The 17,034-nt window shown below is 28.3% G+C and overlaps 1 protein-coding gene across 1 annotated transcript in view; it reads left to right on the top strand.

Annotated features, from left to right (window-relative positions):
- LOC105844333 (uncharacterized) overlaps positions 1–9,598 on the top strand; it is a 15,503-nt gene extending 5,905 nt beyond the window's left edge. The window contains exon 2 of the mRNA XM_065796018.1: positions 9,150–9,598. Coding sequence (XP_065652090.1) covers positions 9,150–9,523 — 374 coding nt within the window. The 3' untranslated portion in view covers positions 9,524–9,598. The remainder of the gene's footprint in view (positions 1–9,149) is intronic.
- Positions 9,599–17,034: the final 7,436 nt, after the last annotated feature.

Below are 17,034 nucleotides of genomic sequence, written 5' to 3' on the forward strand. Positions count from 1 at the left end.
TCTTATTTTCTTTGTTATTAAAAGTTATTACTTAAAAATTCCGCAAGTACCTTCTGTTTAAAGTTTTTTTGTATTTTTTCTAATCATGAAGAAGCGGTTTTGTGTTATAGAGAACCGATTTTGTGTTATAGAGTTGGTTAATTAGTTTTCTGCTTCTTTTCTTTGCCTTTATTTGTTGTTTTATAGTGTATTTTGGAGTCTTTATTTAATATTCATTTTTTTTAACTGATGACCAATTGTCGATTGATTTACACCGAATTTGATACCTATTTTTCTCTGACTGACCCCTTTTCGATTGTTGACAAGTCTCGTTAATTCGGCTTTCTTTTCTCTAGTCCATGATGTTGGACGACCAGGGTGCTTTCTATCAGAAAACGATTGAACAGTTTCAAGTCTTTTTAGGTTATCATATATTGTACTTCGAGCAAATCCTTCCTTTTCAAAATGATTTACGATTTTTTTTTATATTAGGTTTATTTACAAAAAACATTTTTAGTCGCTTTCAAAAAGATTCTCGTTCAGCTGCATTTAACCTCATTTTAAATAATTGTGTTTCAAATAATAAAGTTTATATTTTATAGAATGTTTATGCCTACGCATAAAACCACAAAAACTAATTATTATGCTCAAATAATGAAATTAGGATTTGTCCGATAACTTCCGCATCACCCATTAGTTATATAATAAAAGTTTTTTTATAAGAGTTACAATGTTTTTCACCCTGAATCGACAAAACAATCAAGGAGTTATAAAAAAATAGTTCAGGCATATTTAGTATATAGTTCAATCATAAGCCTTACAAATAGCGATTTAGCACTTTCTACTTGTAAAATAAAATAACATAATATTTTTAAAATAAAGTAACATAGTGTTTTTGTACAATTAATATTGTAGGTTTTTCCAGAAAAGTATGGTTATTTTACTGTGAACCGCAATCATTTTAATTTGGACAAAAGTAGTAACTTTTAACATATTTATTAGATTTTCCCTATAATTACCAGATTGAGATATAATTTGGTAATAGATATGTGGTATCTTGAGTTATTATTGGTTTTCAAGTTTTTGCTCATATAATGAGTTTTTTTTTAATAATTGGATTTGCGATCAAAGAATGTCCAAACCATACTTTTTAGTCTTAACTTTTCTTTTAAACCTTTATGAAAATATTTAAATAAGTTTTCAAATTAGTATTCCTTATAAACCAGTAATTGTTTAAAAGTTTTTTTTTTTTATTTAAAAGCAACAATTGGTGTTGAAAACAAAAGTTTTAAATTTAAAAATGCAGCAATAACGAGAAATTAAACTATGCATTGTTTACAATGCATAATTTAATTACTCACTTTTATTTACCCTCACAATTTTTACCTAAAGATTTTTTGAAAGTAATAAATATGATATAATAAGGGAATAAATAAGTAAATAAGACTGAGTACTAAATGGAGACTTACACCATGTCCAAGTTACTACAAACTACTGCTACAAACACAACCTAACTCTAGTTAAAATGTTTTGTATGATAAAACATTGCAACTAGAGTGAATTTGTAAATGAATTTATAAAAGAATTCAAACTCATTAAAATAACAGAAGTTGTTAGTAAGTTGGTAATTAAGTTAGTTGGTTTCTTTCCTATCATTAACCATTGCAGAAATCATGAATTTAATTATTGAAAATATGTTTTAAAGTGATTTTTTTTATCTACATTGCCAACTATCAAAAGCTTTGAAATATTCTATGTTTTAGAAAATATTGTATTTCTTAAGCTGGCGCAGATGTATCTTTAATACATTGTTTCCAGTTTAGGATGTTGAATGCTGGATCTTCTTGACTCGAAGCAAGGGTTTTGCTTGTGTTTTTATAATAAAGCAACTCATTCTATTATCTCCTAATGAGTGTACAGCTCTAAAACTCAGTTTTATGGTTCTGAGGCCGGCTAGGAGTCAGGTTTCCTGAACTCTGTGGTAGCTCTCAGAAAGGCTGCTTCCATCAACAGCTGAAAAATATCAAAATGTTAACAGCGCCATGTTGCGCATGGATAGTGTCCCTGTTTTTACTTTTGGTGTGCATTGTCAAGGTCACATTTGGAGCCCTTTGTTATGGCTTAGGGTTTATTAATAGTAATGAGGCTTGCTTGGGCTATTAAACAGTACACTGAGTACTATCATGGCCCTTGGGTAGAAATCTTTCGTCTTCCTGTTGACGAATGTGCTTCTTACATAACTTCGTGGATTTAGGTTGGCATGGAATCTTTTATTCCCAATTGACGATTCCTGGTTAAGCCTCACTCTTCTCCATGGTTTTTTTCACATTGTCCTACTACAATTGCCAATCCAAACCATAACTTCCATATCTATCAGCAAAACAATTCTCCAGAAACAGACATCTGTTTATTACTGCTAGAAACCATTGTGAAAAGGTTTTGTCTAATGCCAAAGCATGCTATATTCAAGTCACGAAATCTTGTGTTTCCTCACAAAAATTAGGCTCTCGTGACTTCTGGAGAATCTTTAATAGTATCAATTATAAAGACAAATCTGTAATTCCACCTCTCTTGTATGGTTCAGACTTTGTCACCTCTCCTAAAGTCAAAGCTGAATTGTTTGCTAAGAACTTTTCATCAATATCATCTCTTTATTCCACTAGTTGCGTTCTACCTGATTGTGCATTAGATAAAAGTAAAGAGGTTAAGGCCATCACTCTTGACATTTCTAAAGATTTTGATAAACTTTAAGATTATTGAATCCTTTCTAATCGCACTATAAAAGTTGTCCTTGATGGACAGTACTCTTCTTCATATCCTGTAACTTCAAGTGTTCCTTAAGGTTCAATCCTTGGCCTTATACTCTTTTTAATTTATGTTAAAGGTCTTCCAGATATTCTGACCTCTAAGGTGGCATTGTTTACTGATGATACTACCATTAATTCTTGTCATGATAAGAAGCCAACACTCTCTGATTGCTTGGAGGGGGCATTTGAGTTTGAAATGGATCTCACTTCTGCTACAGCATGGGGCTCACAGAACTTTTGGCTGGTGAACTTTAATTCAGATAAAACTCAATATTTTTCAGCCAATTGTTATTGCAATAATTTAGATCTTCCTATATTTATGAACAGTAATGTACTCAATAAGTTATCTACCCTTCATCTTCTAGGACTAACTCTTACTTCTGATCTTTCTTGGAAACCATATATCAAATCTGTTGCAAAATTAACATCTGCTAAGGTGCATCTCTTTATCGAGCCTGACGCTTTTTTTCTCTGGATTCTATTCTCTATCTCTATAAATCTCAAATCCGGCCTTGAATGGAATACTGTTGCCATATCTATGGCGGATCATGATGCCCTTTCTCTTTTAGTCAAGGTGCAAAAACGCATTGTAAATATAGTTGGACCTGCTTTTGCAGCCAACCTCCAACCATTATCACATTGTCGTAATGTTGCTTCTCTTTCTCTTTTCTAAAAATACTATAATGGACACATATCTGTAAAGAGCTAGCGTCTCTTGTGCTAACTACTAAAATTCATTCTCGTGTTACTTGTCATTTAATTAAGTCTCATCTTTTTTCTGTGACTTTTCTTAAGTGCTCCAAAAACTCTCATTCCTCAAGTTTTTTTTTTCTCTAACATAAGTTCTTTGAAATTCACTTCCTTTATCTTGCTTTCATGATTCATATAATTTGCAAACTTTTAAGATGTCTGTCAAGCGTTATCTTGCTCTACAATCTTCATCCTTTCTCTTCCAGTAACTTCCAACTTTAATTAGTGGTTGCTTGCAGCCTTGTTGGAAACAAAGATGCTTAAAAAAAAAATGTTTGATATATATGCTTAATTTTTCTTGGACTATACCATCAAATATCAAGCCATACTGACTGCAGATATTAAAAATCATTTAAAAACAGCTTGGCCCTTATGAGTTGCACTATAAATTTCTTGATGTTTTACACTTTTTTAACAGCAATTATGAGTTTTTTCCAGGGGGACCCACATACATATGTTTTTTTTGACAATTGCACACTGCTTTTTTGCTGGTATATTTATATATGGTAAATCTTTCTTAACATCTTTAAGACCGTTTTTTTTCCTTTTTTTTTTAATTATTATTGTTCTGCTTCGAATATCTCTTGTTTAAAAATGCTTCTTACAAGATATAAAAATTAAAAAATTTTTCAAACTATTTCTATAACATATCTTTAATCTGTCCTTGTATGGAATACTGTTGTGATATCTGGAGTGGATCTTTAAATATGCCTTTTCTCTTTTAGAAAAGGTGTAAAAACGCATTGTAAATATAGTTGGACCTGCTCTTGCAGCCAAACTTCAACCATTTTCACATCATCGTAATATTGCTCCTCTTTCTTTTTTCAATAAATACTATAATGGGTACTGCTTTAAAGAGCTAGTGCCTCTTGTGCCATCTACTAAAATTCGTTATCGTGTTACTTGTCATTTAAGTCTCATCTTTTTACTGTGATTGTTCCTAATTGCTTCAAAAAATTTTATTCGTATTGTTTTTTTCCTTGAACATCAGTTCTTTTGAATTTAAATATATATATATATATATATATAAATATATATATATATATATATATATATATATATATATATATATATATATATATATATATATATATATATATATATATATATATATATATACACACACACTAGCTGTCTGAACCCGTAAAATACAGGTCTTGGTGATTTTGTTTTACACCAACCTCTATTTTTATACTTATTAGCTAGGTATGTCAAATATTACATCTCTATTAATAATAAAAATCTATCTAATTATAATATAAATTTTATAATGTAAATTATTTAAATGTAATTTTTACACATGAGTTTTTTTTTTAATAAAATATAGTGGTTTGAAAATCTTTTATTAATTTCTATGCAATGCTGCTATTCAATATATTTCTACCCAATGCTGCTATTCAATATATTTCTATGCAATGCTGCTATTCAATATAGTTGTATTTATTAAGTGTATCCACTTAAAAAGTGTTTAGTTATTACAATTGGTATAAAAAGTTTGGCATATAAAATAATTAAATATAAAATAACTGTTATATAAAATAGTTTGTTTTTCTATATGATATATAGTTTCAGTAGCCTTGTGGTTTAGTGTGCTGACCATTCTATTGACATCCTAACAATATCTTGGATTTAAATCTACCCCTAAGAATTTAAATTTATTTTGGTTATTTTATTTATTTTAAATATAAATTAAAACAGTTTCAGCAAAAAAGACTTTTAGAAAAATTTAAAAAATTATATTATACATATATTATACACAATAGTTCCATTCACAAACTCAACTTAACATACTGACATTTACACTTGTATATACATGTATACATTTACACTTGCATATGCATGTGTATATATATATATATATATATATATATATATATATATATATATATACACACACATATATATATATATATATATATATATATATATATATATATATATATATATATATATATATATATATATATATATATATATATGTATATATATAAATGGTGTCCCAAAATTAACGCAAGATTTGAATTAAATAGATAACACAGTTTTTAGTCTATGGATTGTTATTTTTTTATTGAATCATGAAGTACATAGGATAAGGTTATTTATGGAATAACACATCGGGCATATGGCCTCCATGGCTTTGCATGCACATACGCACTCATTTGTCGAAAATTTCTTCAAGTTGTCGAAAATTTCTCAACGAAACTCAGTCACATTTTTCATAAATGTGACTGAGTTTCGTTGATGCAGCATTGAATCTCCTCCTTTAATGCAAGGGTGGTTGTGGGCTTGTTGACATAGACCTGTGATTTCAAATAACCCATAAAAGAAGTCTAATAGTGTTAAATCACACGATCTAGGGGGCCAATTCTGATCACCAAAACAAGAAAGCACACAACCTGGAAATGTCTCATGTAGTAATTGAATTGTTTCATGGGCTGTATGGCATGTGGCACCGTCTTGTTGAAACCACATATTGGCCACATCAATATCATCCAATTTTGGCAGAAAGAGCTGTGTTATAATGTTGCCATATCAAGCACCAGTAACAGTCACTGCTTGACCAGTCTCCTCATTTTCAAAAAAGTATGGTTCAATTATGCCTCCAGCCCAAACAGTAACACAATGTGGATGCATTTGTTTTTCAACAACTGCATGTGGGTTCTCGGAACCCCCAAAGAGGCAATTTTGGCAATTAAGAAAGCCATCAAGGTGAAAATGTGCTTCATCACTTAGGATGATTTTGCTCGAAAAATCAGCATCCATTTGTTGATGTTTAATAATCCATTTAAGGAACTCTCTTCGCTGTGCATGGTCATTAGGCTTCAGTTGTTGTGTTAATTGAATTTTATAAACATTGAGACACAGATCTTGAGTGAGTATATGCTGTAGAGAACTTCTTAAAATTTGCAATTCTTTTCCATGACGCCGAATGGAGGTTCCTGGATTGTCACAGACACTCGCATGCATTGCTTCAATATTGACATTTGAACGGCTTGTTTTCGGACAACCATTGTGTTTGGCGTCTCCAACGGATTCAGTCTCCCTGAATTTTTCAATTAATCCCTTCACAGTTGACCAAGTTAAAACACTATTCCGACCATATTTTGTACGAAATTTTTGAACTGCGGCTGCCAAGCTTTCATTATTTTTGAAATATTGTTCAATAATGAAGACATGTTGTTCTATTGTGTAACGCTCCATTTTTACTAACCCTAAACTGTCAGCTGTCGAAGTGTTTTTTTTTTAGGATTGCCAACACTTTAGTGCACAAATGGCAACAAATTCAAATCTTGCATTAATTTTGGGACACCCTTTATATTTGTGATGAACTTATTGCACATTTGTGGCCAATACTGATGCCGATTAGCTAATTATTAAAATTTTTGAAAATATAAAACCATACAATTTTGAATTGTGTAAACTTTTTTATGGAATCAGAACTGGTAAAAAAATACTCAAACTTAAATCATACCCTTATTTTAAAAGGGTTTTATCTTTTTTAAAAATCTTTTGAAAATTTTTCAAACGTTTTCAAACATTATTATTACGACATCACAACAAAGTACTCTTCTGTTACACAATACAACATCACAACAAAGTACTCTTCTGTTACACAATACAACATCACAACAAAGTACTCTTCTGTTACACAATACAACATCACAACAAAGTACTCTTCTGTTACACAATACAACATCACAATAAAGTACTCTTCTGTTACACAATACAACATCACAACAACGTACTCTTCAGTTACACAATACGACATCACAACAATGTACTCTTCTGTTACACAATACAACATCACAACAAAGTACTCTTCTGTTACACAATACAACATCACAATAAAGTACTCTTCTGTTACACAATACAACATCACAACAAAGTACTCTTCTGTTACACAATACAACATCACAACAAAGTACTCTTCTGTTACACAATACAACATCACAACAAAGTACTCTTCTGTTACACAATACAACATCACAACAAAATACTCTTCTGTTACACAATACAACATCACAACAACGTACTCTTCTGTTACACAATACAACATTAAAACAAAGTACTCTTCTGTTACAAAAATTCTTCCAGTTATGAATTTCTATTTATAATTGAATTTATTTTTATTTTTATTCATCTTGTTGTAATGTCTTGAACTTATTTTCTGGCACTTGATAATGAGTTTGATATTTTCCATAAACTTTAAAAGAAGATGGTGAATGATTAAAATGGGTAATATGTTTTCACAAGTTGTTGATATATTTTTAATATATATCCAGGCAAATGCAGCGTCATTCAACACAAGTTGCAAAGTGTGTAAAAAACATGGTAAAGTGTTGCAACCTGCCTCTCTTATTCCAGCTACCATATTAGCTGCATTATCTCTAACAACTAAATGTACCTTTGAAGTTGGAATAAGAAAGTCGTTCATAGAACTTTGAATTGCTTCTCTTATATTTTTGGCAGCATATGTAGCATTAAGTTTACTAACTCGAAGAATTGCTGATTTTTGATGGAATTCAATAGTTGACCAATGAGCTGTCAAACTAAGAAACAAGCATTTTCCGTTGGTAGATCCCCATCCATCAGTTGTAAATGAAATGTATGAAGCATCAGTTATTTCTTTTTATATTTTGTCTAACTTTGTTGCGTATAATCATTTCTGCATTGTAGTTATTAATTAATTTAGGCCTGTAATCAGTAATGTCCCAGAGCTTTTTTTTCTCAAGTGTTTCAAACAAAGTTTTTTGAGACTGTTTTAAGCAATTTGCTTCAGTTGACTTGATTTTCTTGAACACATTTTATTCATTTTTTGCTCTGCTTTTGTTTTGTTTTTCATTAAGTTTAAACTCTTTGCTATTTTTTTATCTTTTACTATTTTTTTATGTTTTGTTCATATTTGTTGTGTTAAAAGAATTAAATTTTTTTTCTTTGTTACCTTTTGTAATCTTCATTTTGCATGTGCTACATATTGCAATTAAGACATCTTCAGGAGAAAGTAAAATATTTCCACACCCAACTACCTAATTTTATTGGAATACCTTTTCCAAACAAAGCTGCTGCCCTTATGAATATATATTTGGTTCTGTAACTTTATTAACTTATTAGTAATATATATATATATATATATATATATATATATATATATATATATATATATATATATATATATATATATATATATATATATATATATATATATATAAATTACTAATAATATATTATATATTTATATATATATATATATTTATATAATATATATAGTTATATATATAAATAACTTTATACTTTCTTTTAGGTCTTTTAACACAGCAAATATTGTGTATATATATATATATATATATATATATATATATATATATATATATACAGTATATATATGCAATATATTATATATATACATATATATATATATATATTATATATATGCAATATGTTATATATATATACAATATATTATATATATACAATATGTTATATATATATACAATATATTATATATATGCAATATATTATATATATGCAATATATTATATATATATATATATATATATATATATATATATATATATATATATATATATATATATATATATATATATATATCAGGTGATCAAATTATGGACATTAATGGAACTCAAGTTTCACAATGCCCAATTGAAAAAATCAAAGAAATAATACGCAGTTCTCCAGAATATGTTGTGTGCACTGTAAAGCCAGTAACTCACTATACTAGTCATGATGATAGTCCAAGGCAAGTACGACAACCTTACACAGAAGTTGATCCAAATTTGCTGCGAGAAACCGGTAGTACTCAGAACAAAACCTTTCAAGTTGGTTCTGCTGTTTCTGAATCAGTTGAAGAACTTCGGGCATTATCTTCACCATCGTCACCCTCAATTGATCAAAAACTTGACCAGCATGATAAGTTAGGTAAAAAACTGACTAATTATGCTCAACTGGAATTCTCAACACATTCTTGATTTTTCATTATATTTATAAATTCATTGTATATAGATAATGTAGAGTTTTTGATTTCTAAAAGCATTTGAGTTTTACACATGACTGTTTATATATGCGTTCTACTGTACTTACTCAAATTTTTCTATGCTCTATTGAGCATACATGCATTTTAATATGTATGCATGCATTTTAATTTGTATACATGTATTTTGCAGTGCATACACGTATTATGCTCGTATGCATTCATAATTGCATTTAATAATAATTTCAAAAATTTGTTTTTCAATTTTGTTTTAATTAAAAGTTGAAGCACCATTTTTATTTATTTTCAAACACTTGTTTTTCTATTTTTCTATTTTAATATATTTATATATAGATATTTTTTTATTTCCGTTTTCGTAATTATTTTTCTATGTTTTGTACGTAGAATATTTTTTATATATTAAAACTTTAAATTTGTATTGTAACATGATGAAATTGTTTACTAAAATTACTCGCGAGTTTTTTTATTCCAACAATAAAATAATGTTATTATTTTTTTTAATGGAGCTTAAAATCGTTCTTTTGAAAAATTACGTTTGAAGGATTAGGTTTTTTTTTGAAAAATTAAGTTTGAAAGAGTAAGTTTTTTTTTTTAAGTGCAAATTGTACTTGTATATAAAATCTTTCCCAATCGAGTACTCAATCAAAAAGCTAAGCATCAATGACGTAGTTATTTTGATGTTTCTGATCACATTATCACATTTTTTGATATTTTAAAATAACAGTGAATGAATTCTGGGAGCAAAATAGCCCCAAAAGTTTGCTCCCTGAACCCAAAATGCGAAGGCAATAAGGTAATTTTATTAATATATTATTATATTTCAGCACATAAAATTCGTCATTACTAAGTAGAACTCATAATTAACTTTCAATAACTTGTCTTTCGCATTTGAATTTTTGTTTTTTAATAGTCGGAGTGAAATATTTATTATGCCAAAAGTGTAAAACAGCAGTTAATGTAATATTTTGCGAAATTGTTCTATGAACAAGTACGTACGTTTTATAATTCAAGTCGTATACTGCTGAAATCGTATTATTTTCTTAATAAAATATCTTATACTTTAATATCAAGATAAATACTTTAATATCAAGATAATAATCGTATTATTTTCTTAATAAAATATCTTATACTTTAATATCAAAATAAATATGAAGATCTCTCACATGACAACGAGGAAGAATCCTCGAAAATAAATGTAAAACAAATCTTATTAGACCACAATTATTAAAATACAACATGTAAGAGTTCATCATTTGTGGTAGTTGGATTTTCCATTAAAGACGTTGCTTCGTTATGAAGAGAATTTATTTTTATCATGTAAGATATAATAATGATTTAAAAAGTGATTTTAGCAGCCTGTAAGTGCATAATAAATTGTATCAAAATATATAAAGATGTTTTATATATAACCAATTATACATACGTTTACATATGTACATAAGAGTGAATCGATCTTTATCATCTAAGTCACAAAATTCATATTAAGTATTGTTTTTAACGGCATGTAAACCAACTCATTGTGAAACTATGTTCCAAAATATATGGCAGAAGTATGTTGGCATTTTTCCTCGATAAAAACATCTGAGTATGTTGTATGAATTGTTTTGTATTAGTTCATCCGAAGTTAAAGGCAACTGCTATCACTATATTTAAAGCGATAAACTATAAAATAAATACTGCGATTATTATTACTAATTATTAACACAAATAGAATAAATTACAAGAGATCGATATCTCATGACGGTACGCGAGCAAGAGAATTAAGCGCGTGTTGCTATTGCTTAAATCAGTAATTTTGCGGGCATGCTCTGAGAAGCTAAACGGACTGGTGCATTAGCAACCTATCGCAACAATACTTGTTACTCTTTGAGAGTACTTATCTTAACTCGTTTACTAAAGATACTATGTCCTTATAAAGGTTACATAAAAAATTTGTAGATTTTAGTGAATAAATCTAATGTAGTGATCGGAAAATTTCGGTTTCGGTTTCGGCCGAAATTTTGCTTTTAACCGAAACCGAACTTTCGGTTTCGGTAGTTTTTTAAGTTTCGGTTCAAACCGAAATTTTGGTTTGAAGTTGAACCGAAATTTCGGTTCAACTTCAAACCAAAAACCGTAATTCAAAAAGCATTATTAAAATAATAATTAATTTTTTTCAAATTAAACTTTGTTGACAGATTTTTAATTAATTTTTTATATATAAATATTATATATTAATATAAATATTATATTAATATATAATATACCTATCTAATAAATTTATTTTTTAAATTTATAAAGTTATGCATATTTTATGATTATAAACGCTTATAATATAATTCTATAATTTATTCTATAAACGTCGTTCATATAAAATGCAAACGTTTTTTTTTCTGTAACAAATTTTGTTGAAAACATTGTAGCGTTTTTATAAAAAATTTAATTTGTTTTAATAAAATTTTGTTGACATTTCAAAAATTATTTTTTTAATTAATTACAAGTTAACATTTTACATTATATTCTTAACTATTAATTTACATCATTTCATTTATAACAACAAATCAACTCTTAATAAAACAAATATCAAAAGAGCATTGTTTAAACACGTTATTTCTTACTTTTAAAAAATTTCGGTTGTGCCGAAATTTCGGTTTGAATTTCGGTAAAAGTTTTGCCAAAACTTTGGTTTCGGTTTCGGTTGAGAAATGCCGCAACTGAAATGAACCGAAAACGAAATTTCGCCAAAATTCCAATTTCGGTCGATCACTAATCTAATGCAGTCAAGTGATTTCACCAAACCCTGGTGAAATCACTTGACACATCTTCATACTCAATTTTGTCTGAGATATCGTTTGGTGCAGTGAGGGTCCGGTGACGTCTGGATATGTATCTACATGTCGAGTTAGAAAAAAAGTTCTTTGCGAATAGTTCTGCATTATTCTTGGGAGAGATAATAAGATCAGTCCCATAAATGAGAGATGGAATTTTAGACCAAACCTAATGACGTTGTTGAAGATCTTCCAAATGTCTCTAGAGCCTATATTTGAGATAAGGTACAAGATTTAGTGAACTGAGAATAATGGAGCTTAGCATCAACAACACTTTTTTACACCGATTTACTTACCTATTACTTTCAATAATAAATAATGAATGTTCTCAAAAGATTTATTCTTCTGAAAAAAAAAATGAAAAGAATAATTTTAATTGGATGCAAAAAAAGTGAAAACCATGAAGTAGAATTAGACTTGACCTAATTCTACTCCATGTAGAATTAGATCAAGTGGAGCCGATTAGAACATTTATTTCGTCATTTATAAACATTTTACAACGATCTTGTTGTACAAATTTTATCAATAAAATTTAAATAAAAAAAAAAGTTAATAACGACAGGAGCAAAAAACACATCTAAACTTTTTACAGTATTTGTGTTAATAAGTTTATAACATAATAATAAAAGACATAATAATAAGAAATAATAAAAAATAGTCTTAGTATTTCTGAGTTTTTAGTATTTAATTATCTTTAAAATTGGAATTTTTTTATCAAAATTAAATTAAAAAGAGCAATGCTGATGTTGTTTCAATGGTAATGGTGAGAGAACTACTGAACTTACAAAAAGAGACGATATTGTCGTTCTTTACAGAAACAGTTAAAATGATTAATATAAAGTTTGATTCAGTTCAAAAAAGCATTCAAGAAGTAAGAAAAGATCTTGACGATATCAAAGCTGGCTTGACATTCGTTGGAGATGCCTGCGACGATAAGGTTAAAAGTGTAAATGAAAAAATTAGTAAAGTTAAAGAAGAGTTATCCAGCGTAAAGATAATACAGGGAAAAATTTCGACAGACAACAACGACCTAAAGCTAAAATCTGTTGATGCTTAATATCAAAAGAGAAATCAAAAAGAACGAGCGCATAGAGTGGGAGTTTCAAACGAGAATCGCGAACGAACAATTGTTATGAAACTGCATGACTAAGAGGACAAAAAAACGATCACTGATAACGCATCAAAGCTAAAAGGTACCAATATTTTTTTTAATGAAGATTATTTTAGTACAACTAGAAAAGTTCGAAAAGAGTTATTCGCTAAGGCGAAAATTCATAGACAAAATGGTTATTATGCTAAAGTTGTGTATAATAAACTAATTGTCCATGAATTTCAACAAAAAAACTCTGAAAGAACAGAAAATTTAATATTTCAAGGTGAATAGTTTATTTATTAATATATTAATAGTTAAATTCTTTCATATTTACTATATTTAAAAATGGATTCGAATAATGTTTTTGAACAAGGTTTTGAAAATATAAATTTTGACCCTTTTATTAAAAGGTAAATATTGGAATCCATCTAATTCTGTTTCTGAAGCTGCTTCTAATGTCCCTGTCACTAATAAAGCATCAGAAAGCGACTTTGCCATTTTGGATTTAATGGTTCGCACAAAACCCAATGCAAATGTTCAAACTATCCAGGCTTTGACAATGTGGTCTCACAACCAAACATTAGAATGGCTTAATAGTAAATCAGATGAAGAAAGAAAACAATTGCTTGAATATTAAAGAACTAAAGTAACATTAATGAAAAGCAAATATGATGAAAGAAAAGAAGCTCTTAAAAAAGATAAAGCTATGCACTTTCTAGCAATGCAAGAAGAAAAAAATCGAGAAGAAATTAAACTACAACATAAAAAGGTTGCAGCTTGTAATGATTTGATAAACTTAAATGTAAGGGCATGGATATCATTAAAGGAAGCAGAGAAAACAGTTTCTAATATAGAAGAGCCATTGAAATCAAAAGTACTCCTTGCTCAACTTAATTTTTATCGCATAATCTTATGTGTTGAATATGACAAAAAACATTTTTGTAAAACAAAAGTAGAAGGAAGCAAAAGAATAAACTTGTCTTCAGAGGAATTATATCAAAATCTTCTTATTGTTATTCAAGCAAATTTAACACCAAACAAACAATCTTTAAGTAATAATATAAGTAATAATTTAAAGCCTCGTACAATACGTGATGCAGCTGTTGAAAACAAAAAAAAAGAATTAATGGAAAAAATTCAGGATGCAAGACTAAACAAACTAATAGAGCAACAAAAAAAGCACTCCTTATCAAAATTTATTAACAATCCATCTGATTTTGTAGGTTTTTCTATACAACATCGTGTTAGAGAAGAAGATGCTCTTAAAGTATCTTGGGAACGTGCGCAAGTGGTTCAAATTGATCAATTAAACGGTAGAAGAACTACATACCTTGTTAAATATGATAACGAACCTGATGAAGTATGGTCATTTCCTTTATTGATTGATTTTGAAAAAGGTGATCTTATTCTTTGTAGCTAGGGTTGCGAGGTAATTTTATTTAATGTAAATTTAGAATTATGTTACAGTATATATTAATCTTATTTCTTTTATTGTTATGTTCCAACAGTTTGTTTTTACTGCATTTGAGTTCAGTGGTTTTTATCTTTACAAATAGTATGAATCATATCTGATATGTTTATCTGTACCAATTTTGTTTATTTGTTGTTGTTTATTTGCAGCTTAACTGCACATTTTTATTATTAAAAAAAAAAAAAAAAAAGCTTAGGCTAATTTACTATTACTTTTACATGAACTGCCTATCAAGTAAAGGAAAGAATCCAGAAACGGAGGGCTAACTTTAGGCTAATTTACTATTACTTTTACATGAACTGCCTATCAAGTAAAGGAAAGAATCCAGAAATGGAGGGCTAACTTTAGGCTAATTTACTATTACTTTTACATGAAATGCCTATCAAGTAAAGGAAAGAATCCAGAAATAGAGGGCTAACCTTAGGCAACATGACAGCTCACGGATGGAGTGCAAAGTCCTATGGCTTACCTTCTCGTTGGTGCACTTCGTTAAGTAAGTTAGACAATTTTGTCTAATTTATGAACGGAATAGCCAAGGCAAATTATGTATAAAATTGTTTGTTAACAATACACACACAGCCTACTCTGAAGTTTGAATTAAAATTCAATAATTAAAATATTTTTTCTGAGTTCAAATAATTTGCAACATATAGTCAAATTTGGGTACATTAATAGTGCGATAATTTATTTCAAAGACAAAACGATTTAAAACATCTATTAAAAAGTTTAAGACAAAAAGATAGAAAAGATAATCCGTATAAGTATTTCCACGTGCTGTTAATCTATGAAATCTCAATTTCTTAATACAAGAGGGGGGTAATAAAAGTGGATGGGGGGTTTAGTCAAGATTTAATGAACCGGGGAAAGGGAGGGTCAGAATTTACACTGAAAGTTTTATTACTTATCAGTAACTAGTATGTATTTTTTGATTTTTAAAGCTGATTTTCACGGATTTTTTTTTGGTTTTTAGATATAATTTTTTTGTTAAAACAAGTAAAAATTAATAAACGGGAGGGGGTCTTAATAAGCTTAGTGTGGGTGGCAAAGTTTCCCAAAAATAATAAACGCCCCCCCCCCTTGAGTTAAGGACTCGAGAGTACACAACCAAATAAAGCCAAACACACTGAAATAGAACAACTCAACGAGTTTTTCATTCATTGTTTTCAAAATTTTTAAAAAGTTAAAAACCCTAACCCCATTAAAAAATATAACATTTTTTATATTATGATAGGTGCTGAAAACAATAAATTAGTCGAATCAGTAGACTTTAAGTGGTTAAATCTTTTTTTGAATCTATAACAATACTGAAATTATTAACAAGTCTTTGACTAATTTCTTTTTTTGTTTGTGTAAAAATAAATTTTAGATTTATTTTTAATTGAAGTTTTTTCAATTGATAATTTATTAAAGAAAAATAAAATTAATTTAAGTTAATATTTATCATCAAAGTTTTGTTACGCTCAACGTATTATAAATTAAAACATTTGAAAATTTATTTTGTGTCAAAAAGGTTTAAAACATATTCAAACATATTATACAGTTATTTGACTACTTCATGGTACGTCTGCGTTAACCCCCCAAAAAATTCTACTTATGAATTGTTCAAATAATTTAGATTTACAATTTATTTTCTAATAAAATTTTATTATAAGTTAGTTTACGCAACTTTTTACGCAAAAAAAAAAAAAAAAGATAAAAAAGTTTTTTTTTTCGGTGCCAAAAATTGAACGAGATACTTTAAGAAAATATTTCATAAAAAGTCTATGAATTGAAAATATTAAAACACGTATATCTTTGGAACTAAATAACCTACAGAGGTGGTTGAAACCATTTTGAAAAGGAAATATATTAAGGAATATAATGCATTTAATATAAAAAATATTTACATTTGCTATAAATATTGCCTAAACTCCCTACTTTTAAAGACAATTTATTAAATAACACAAATATTTTTCAAGAAATTCAAAGGAATTTAATGAAAACACCGTATTTTGATCCTTATGAATTTAAGGGGGAAAAAGATATAAATTCATTTTCTATATTACATGTAAATATTAGGAGCATAAATCAAAACTTTGACAAGTTTAAGGAATTTTTAAATATTATAAATTACACGT

The sequence above is a fragment of the Hydra vulgaris genome, chromosome 04, assembly GCF_038396675.1.
Source record: "Hydra vulgaris chromosome 04, alternate assembly HydraT2T_AEP".
Lineage (NCBI taxonomy): Eukaryota > Metazoa > Cnidaria > Hydrozoa > Anthoathecata > Hydridae > Hydra > Hydra vulgaris.